Source organism: Zea mays, chromosome 9, assembly GCF_902167145.1.
Source record: "Zea mays cultivar B73 chromosome 9, Zm-B73-REFERENCE-NAM-5.0, whole genome shotgun sequence".
NCBI lineage: Eukaryota > Viridiplantae > Streptophyta > Magnoliopsida > Poales > Poaceae > Zea > Zea mays.
The window spans coordinates 158,595,250-158,603,804 of NC_050104.1; the positions used below are offsets into that span (position 1 = coordinate 158,595,250).

The following is an 8,555-nucleotide window of genomic DNA, read 5'->3' on the forward strand; positions in this document are numbered from 1 at the left end:
CACATTATACTACAACATGACATTAATAAAGTTAGAAATTACCTGAATTGCCCACAGGATTGACGGCTGGCGACCGGTGTGAAGCTGCGTGCGCGCGCTCACGTGCGGCCGCGTTCGGCCCCATGCGAACGGCCACGTGCGCGCGCTCACGTGACAAGACTCGACGACGGCCTCGGGCTCGGGGACGGCTGCGGCCTCGGGTAACGCGGCGGCGGGCCGCTGCGGCCTCGGGGCAACGGCCGCGGAGGCTGTGGACGGCGGCGGCGGTCTCGGGGCGCGGACGACAGCGGCCTCGGCCTGCGACGAGGTGGCCTGGGCTCAGCGGCGCCGGCCAGGGGCAGGGAGCGAGGCGACCTGGGCAAGGGGCGGCCTCTGGCGTGGGCGGCGCTGGCCCAAGGCGGGGAGGTCCCGGCGGCCACGGGCGACGCTGGCCAGGGGCGGGGAGGCGGCGGCGTCCACCGCGGCGCTGGCCAGGGGCGGCGGCGGCGGCTCTGGCGCGCGAGCCCCCCGGGCGGCGGCGTCCACCGCGGCGCTGGCCAAGGGCGCCGGCTCTGGCGAGCCCCCCGGGCGGCGGCGGCCAGCTGTGCGGGCGGACGTGGGTGTGTGCGTTGGGTGCGTGTGTGCGCGGGGTAACGGACGTTAGGGAACTCTACTTATTTCCGACGGCTGGCCGAAGGCCGTCGGAAATAGTCCTATTTCCGACGGTACCCTAGGAACCGTCGGAAACAGTAGCGGCCGTCGGAAACTGGGCGTTTTCCTGTAGTGATTATTTGGATATTAATACTATTTTATCATCTACTTTTTTGGTTACTGTATGTTCTTTTTGTTTATTATAATTGGGACAATTGTATTGTATGGTTGCCCCTGCTCAGTGCATTCTGTTTTTCAAGTTGCCTTCTCGAAGGACTTAACTCTCTCTTCGCAAAGCACCCTGGAGGACACAATTCTGCGTCAACAGCAACATCACCTCAGAGAAAGCGCATTACTGTGTTGAGGACTGTACCACTTAAGGACTTCGGTTGCATCTGAATCTAAGAGGGTTAAATCCCTTCATAGTCAAAATTAAATAGAATTGGATTTAATCCTCCTTAATTCCATCTAATTCAGACGCAATCGAACAAGGTCTAATGTGTTTTTTAGACGAGTTTTGGTAAGTGATGATCTTTCTTGGTATGAGCTAGTGTCAAAAATTGTCTCGGTCAACCTCACAAATGGGGATGATATGTTTTGGTGGGACGTTAATAAGAATGGCAAGTTCATAATCCGGTCTATGTTCCATTATTTGCCAAGGACATTTTCTAGAGAAAAATCCTCTCTAAAAGTTCAAGGGAGTTACTCGTACTAAAGATAACTTAGCAAAAATAAATTGACAAGGAAGTGTCAAGTGTTATTTTAAGCTCTTCACAGATCATCGAACACTCGTTCTTTGACTCCCATTTTGCAAGCGTTGCCTGGAATTCGGTATTGTTCACCTTTTAAATTCAACCATCCACTAGCTTTCCTAATATATTCTGTTCGTGGCTAGATAGATAGGAATAACATGGTTTTTAATAAGACTAATTAAGGCTGTGTTTGGTTGGGGTCAACTGAAATGGAGCGGCTTTGTTTCAGTTTCTGAGAATGGAGCTATTTCATTCTATGTTTATCAAATAGAACGAACTATTTTTTGTTTGGTTGAAGAGTAAAATAGAGTGGAGCTGTTCCATTCTTTATTTGGTTGGAGAGATATGAGTGAGAATAGAGTGGAGTCATTCCATTCTTTGTTCCATTTTTTGTTTGGTTGGGGGTCATTTTACCGGAACGAGATCATCATAACTATTTATAATATATTTTTATATGGATACTCTAGTAGCCATTTTGTTCCTCTTTCGTTAAAAACCAAACATCTTGAAAAAATAGAAATGAAGTCATTTCATTCTCTTCCACTACTCAACTAAACGTACCCTTGTCTCATATTTACGTATAGTTTTTATGGTGGGCAATGATCCCTGCTTCAATTTGCATATAAGAAGGGCAAAAGACCGTTTTCAATGCAAGATGCAGAAAATAGGAGACAACAGCAGAGTCTAGATAGAACTTTCGGTTATATTGAGGCGTAAATTTAACTCTTTTATAGGCCCCGTTTGAATCCTTTGAATTGGATTCCAATCTAATAATTGTAAGTTAGACACATATCAATTAAGCTAACATGTTTTTATATACAAAAAATATTTGTATATTACTAATGGCCATATGCAGGAGATATTTATGTGCTACATTTCTACTACAGAGGAGTCAGCCGAAGAATATGTTATAAATTGTAGAGTAGAAACATAGCTCAGTGATACATAAAATTAATTTTCATTCCTTACTCTATAAATTTAAGATGAGTTTGTATTTGAAGTTTGGAAAGTAGTGAAATATTATATTCTAAGCTAAATAGACTACTCATTTTAATTTCTCTAAAATGAATAGATTCAAACGGCGCAGGGGGTGTTTAGTCACTCGTGGCAGATCTTGTTTTGTGGCTATGTATTATTCTTGGATGGCAGAGGCTAAAACTCGGTTTTGTTATTTTAAAAACAACTCAGTCAACAATCTCGGACCTTCTAATGCTAAACTACAAACTGGCGCGGCAGAAAATAATTCGTAGAAAAGGTGGACAGAATGATGATCGATTCGCATGTGCAAACTCGGGCATCTCATCTCCACAGTGTGTGTACAAGTCGCCATTGACCAGCTCATACATACAATATTCATATACCCAGTACTTGGAGAAACAAGTGAACAAACATTAGATCCGGAATGCAATTAATTTGATGCCGACGGTGTAGGTGCTGATAATCCCCATTGTCAACGTACGCTGATGAATAGAGCCACCACATCTTCTTTATTCTAATGCATCAGTTAATTGATCAGCGTTGGTATTCCCGCTCTGCTTCATGAACAACTTGCTAAAACCACATAAAAAAGGCGCATGTGGTCGATCGGTTCAGTTCGTCAGGGAGACATCGATCACTACATCAGTGCATGGGGTAGCTTGCTCATCGCTCGTCTGCCTCGGGATAGCTTTCTGTCAGCATACTGTCATGTGGGGTCTTTGACAGATGGCAATTAGGCATATTCAGCTAAAAAAAGGAGACATGTTGAAGCTGTGGAGGATCATCAAAGAATCAATTTACAAACTAAAGACTACATTTCTCTATTACTCTCATCTGCTTCCTCTCCTTCCCTCTCATGTTACCGGTTCTTCTATCTCTAATACATTCTGATGTACCCTGATTTGCCAGAATAATATACAGAGTGTTCCTCTAGCTATTGGTTTGGAGGTCGTGTATTACGAGTAGCTAACATTTGGTATCAGATTAGGTCATCCTGGATCTGTTCTCTGCTGTGCGGTGGCGCCCCCGATCGTGATCGTCCGTGATGGATCATACAGATGTTGTCGTCCGCAAGCTGCTCGATGCAATGGCACTGATGGAGAAGCGCTTGACAGCTGCGTTGGCTGGCAGTCATGGTGAGCAAACTGCTCGCGGATGCACTGCCTTCTTCGACGACGGTCGCATCGATGAACTCGATGTGTGGGACGAGGACGCCACGAGCGTCGACGCAGATGACTCTGTCTCCGCCTCCATGGTAGATCGGGAACTGCGCTTCGACGAGTTCACCTTCAACGACAAATCTGCGCAGTATCACCTCTCGTCCACCCACGAGGCCCTCTTCTCCGACGGCGCCAACCCCTTCTTCGACGAGGCGTGCTATGCACTCACAGTGTTCGATCAAATGCCCAGCCCATGCTTCGATGGAGAGCCTATTTTCGACGAGGTGCCCAACGACTCCATCACCGAGTACGAATTGTCGTTCATGGAGGTTCCCCACTTCGCGTTACGCTGCGAGAAGATTCAGCAGCACGTCGACGTTGCTGCTCTCCGGGGCGAGGAGCACCTAGTCTCCCTCGAGACAATGAAGTCGAAGGTCGAGGCGGGGAACACCATGGCGGCGATGGCCGCGGCCGCCTCGCCACTCCCGTCCCTACTCGCTGTGGGGAATCTGACGCCGTCCTCCATCGCGCAACCGCATCCGCAAGCTGGGGCGGTGGGGTCGTCCGAGTCGGAGCTTGCGGCGCCTTCCTCCGTCCACGACGACTCTGTCGCGCTGATCGCCGTCTCCGGCAGATGCGACTACGCACGCGCCAACGAGATGACCAGCGCCCAGATCGACGCCATGGCACAGGACGAGACAGACGAGATTGCCAACACCGTGGAGCAGCTGACGGGCCTGGGCGTGGAGAAGGTGGTGGCAACTGCGCTACCCCCGATTGGCTGCACGCCATGGCTATCGAGGTCCAACAACTACGGCTCCTGCAGCACCCTCGACACCCTGTTTCAGGTGGTTGCCGTGTACAAATTTAGGGACCCAAAGACCTCCGACCAGGAGATGCTCGAGAGCATCTGCGGCGTGCTCATGCCCTTGAAGCTCCAAGCTAAGGTATCCAGGCCCATGGACATCATCATCAATTCACTCTACAACAACAAGGATATCTTCGTGTGGGAGTCCATATCTAATGTTTCTGATGCGTTGGAGAGGATTAGGATCCTTTCCCTTACTGATAAGGAGGTTCTGGTTGAAGGGGACACTGAGAAACTTGAGATTCAGTTGGACAAAGAGAAGAAGATGCTCTCCATGCAGGATAAGAGTATTGGTATGACCATAATTGCTAATGGCGTTCAAGTCAGACCTCTGCCATGGCCATCTTTCTACTATTATGCAGCTTGGGTGAGGTGGATGAAATCACTGGTCATGGCGCTCTGCTGGGACTTGTTTGGCGCCGGAACAGAGACCACATTGGTCACAACTGAATGGGCCCCGTCGCTTCTGCTGAACCACCCGGAGGCCCTGAAGAAGGCACAGGCAGAGCTCGACGCGTTGGTGGGCAGCTCACATCTGATCACCACCGATGACATGTGCTACCTCGGCTACCTGCACTGCATCATCAACGAGACCCTGCACATGTACTCGGCCGCCATGCTGCTCCTGCCGCACGAGTCGATGGTGGACTGCAAGGTCGACGGCTACGACGGTACCCTCTCCAAGGACGATGGCCTGGTCGATGGACTCAGAAAATGTGAGCAATGGAAGTGGCAGGACATATTTGCATCGAAAGAAACAAAAACAAGTTCATGGTTCCACGAATTCATTGGGCGAGCAAAGAAACCAGAAATGGGATGCCCTCCATTTGGCTGTGGTTGTGGTTGGGATGTCGTGCCGTACAAGCAACCATGGCCACCACCCATGCAATTTATGCTACTTGGTGATGGTGTTCAAGTTAGACCTATGGCGTGGCCATCTTTTTACTGTTATGCAACCTTGGTGCGATGGATTAAATCACTGGTCGTGGCCAACATTCTGACAAAGCATCCTTGGTTGGCAATTGATCGAGGCAGCCTGTTCAAAGTGGATTGCAGCTACAGTACCACAGGTGCTTCGTTACAGTATGCATTGCAACTTTTCTTGTTGCTAGGAATATTCAGAGCCAATGCTTGGAATTGCACATGTCCACTTGTTACCACATTAAAGGACCATAATGCCTCTGCAATGCCTTTGACGCTGTTGATATGACGTTGTCGCGAAGTCCAAGTTACTGCTACTCAGGGGTTCGGATCAAGGGTTCCCATTCTATCTCCAAGCTCATGGAACGTTCGACATTCTTGCTACAAATCTCTGCACACTTGAAGAAGTTGATCCACCAATCTTGTCTATACTATGAGCGGCTTGGGGGCAAGCCGCATTTGAAGCGGTGGGAAATGTCAGCATACTGTCATGTGGGGTCTTTGACAGATGGCAATTAGGCATATTCAGCTATAAAAAGGAGACATGTTGAAGCTGTGGAGGATCATCAAAGAATCAATTTACAAACTAAAGACTACATTTCTCTATTACTCTCATCTGCTTCCTCTCCTTCCCTCTCATGTTACCGGTTCTTCTATCTCTAATACATTCTGATGTACCCTGATTTGCCAGAATAATATACAGAGTGTTCCTCTAGCTATTGGTTTGGAGGTCGTGTATTACGAGTAGCTAACACTTTCTCCGATCCCCTCCTCTCCAGTTAATCCCTCTGTCCATTGCTATCACAGATCGTGCACTGCTGTAGCTATACATTCCACACCATGAAACGGAGCGCAGCCAACACGATCGTACAACTGGTGAGGCATATTCTTCGTTTCCCGCCGTCCAATCCAATCTTGCCTAAACTTTCTTCCTCGTGGAGTTTTTGCTGCTTCACGCTGGCCAAATCTGCGCGCAAAGCCGGCGGCGGTGCTCGGTCGCGTCGGGCCGTCGGGGTCGAGGCGGCCGCGGCGAAGGTGCTGCCGCGGCTGCGGATCCTCGCCGTCCTCGCCGTGGTAGCGTGGACCTTCTTCCTCTACTACGTGCATTTCACCGTGATCAGCAGCAGCACGGTGGAGGTGGGCAACGGGGACGAAGACGGCGGTGCGGCCGACCCGTGCCGGGGGCGGTACGTCTACATGCACGACCTGCCGCCCCGTTTCAACGCCGACATCGTCCGCGACTGCCGCAAGACCGAGGACCACTGGGGCGACATGTGCGGCTTCGTGAGCAACGCCGGCCTCGGGCGCCCCCTCGCCGCCGACGACGACGGCGTCATCACGGGCGAGGCCGGGTGGTACGGCACGCACCAGTTCGCGCTGGACGCCATCTTCCACAACCGGATGAAGCAGTACGAGTGCCTGACCAACCACTCCGCCGTGGCGTCCGCCGTGTTCGTGCCGTTCTACGCGGGCTTCGACTTCGCCCGCTACCACTGGGGCTACGACAACGCCACCCGGGACGCGGCGTCGGCGGACCTGATGGAGTGGCTCATGGCGCGGCCCCAGTGGCGGCGCAAGTGGGGCCACGACCACTTCCTCGTCGCCGGGAGGACGGGGTGGGACTTCCGGAGGAGCAGCAACGTGAACCCGGACTGGGGCACCGACCTGCTCGACATGCCGGCCGGCCGGAACATGACGGTGCTGGTGCTGGAGTCCACGCTCAAGTACACCAGCGACTTCTCCGTGCCGTACCCGACCTACTTCCACCCCAGGTCGGACGCCGACGTGCTCCGGTGGCAGGACCGGGTGCGCGGGCGGCGCCGGACGTGGCTCATGGCGTTCGTGGGCGCGCCGCGGCCGGACGTCCCGATGAGCATCCGGATCCGGGACCACGTCATCGCGCAGTGCAGGGCGTCGAGCGCCTGCGCCATGCTGGGGTGCGCCCGCACCCTCGGCAGCACGCAGTGCCACACCCCCGCCAGCATCATGCGGCTGTTCCAGAAGTCCGTCTTCTGCCTGCAGCCGCCGGGCGACTCGTGCACGCGCCGCTCGGTGTTCGACTCCATGGTGGCGGGCTGCATCCCGGTGTTCTTCCACACGGGGTCGGCGTACGAGCAGTACCCGTGGCATCTCCCCCGGGACGACGGCCACCTCAGGTACTCGGTCTTCATCCCGGACGCCGACGTGAGGCGGCGCAACGTGAGCGTCGAGGCCGTGCTCCGGGCGATCCCTCCGCCCACGGTGGAGCGGATGCGCCAGGAGGTGATCAGGCTCATCCCGACTTTGTTGTACGCCGACCCCAGGTCCAAGCTGGAGACTCTGAAGGACGCGGTCGACGTCGCTATTGACGGGATACTCGACACGATGGCGGGGACCAAGGATACTCCGAGCCTTTTCGCCGCCATTTTCTCAAGGTTTCGGCACAAGGGATCTTGGAAAGCAGCTCGCTAGCCCCCCGTTTCTTTGCGCCCCCCGTGCAGGAACTGTTTCGTTGCGCCCCCCGTGCAGCCCACACGCAGCTCGAAGGGGCCATTGTGGGCGCGGATCAGGAACGATGAGGACGACGACAGCGGCGGGCGGGTCACCGAGGACCCTCCGGACCTTTTCGCCTCCACGGAGTCCAGATTCAGATTCCGGCCGGTGCAAGCCGATCATCCATAGTTCTGTCAGATCACGAAAGGGAAACTGCGATGGCGCAACTCTCGCATGTATAATTCAAACATGTGATTCATACAGTATTTGTTCCACGAGATTTATATGTGTCTAGTCTAGGGTTCCGGACGGGACTGTACAGTTTGGTCTGCTGTACACATTCTGTTCTTTAGCTGATCATTATAATACTATGTCATTCGTCAACAGATTGAGCAGTTGAGATGCTCAATTGTTATTGGCTCATGGGATCACGTCGTCGATCTATCAGTCCGTCCGCTCCATATGATTCACCAGGCCACCGCCCACCAGCACGTGCGATTGTGCGAAGGAGGAAGGCGTCTTCTCTCGCTTCGCGGCGCTCCAACGTCCGCCCGCCATTAGCCCATTACTGCTCTCGGTCTACGATCCGCTAATGAAATTTATTTTTAACACCCGCGTCAACTCCTCAAGGACCGCGACCCATGTGCCGACGCGCGCACCTCCCTCCCTCCCCCGGCCAATTCACTTCCTCCGTTCTATCATCAGATCACGAACTTGCTTTCTCGATCGGGGGATCCGATGCCGAGTTCACTCGTGGCTCTCGTGCTGCTTCCT

At 52.8% G+C, this 8,555-nt stretch overlaps 1 protein-coding gene across 1 annotated transcript; it reads left to right on the forward strand.

Moving 5' to 3' along the window:
• The first annotated feature begins 3,294 nt into the window (after positions 1-3,294).
• LOC103640446 (xyloglucan galactosyltransferase KATAMARI1 homolog) lies at positions 3,295-8,165 on the forward strand. Its single transcript, XM_020544227.1, has one exon. It carries the CDS (start codon positions 6,150-6,152, stop codon positions 7,758-7,760), a length of 1,611 nt encoding a protein of 536 aa, XP_020399816.1. The 5' UTR covers positions 3,295-6,149; the 3' UTR covers positions 7,761-8,165.
• Positions 8,166-8,555: the final 390 nt, after the last annotated feature.

Excerpts from the sequence above, each read along its gene's own strand:
- LOC103640446 (XM_020544227.1), top strand. The coding sequence starts at position 6,150 with ATGAAACGGAGCGCAGCCAACACGATCGTACAACTGGTGAGGCATATT.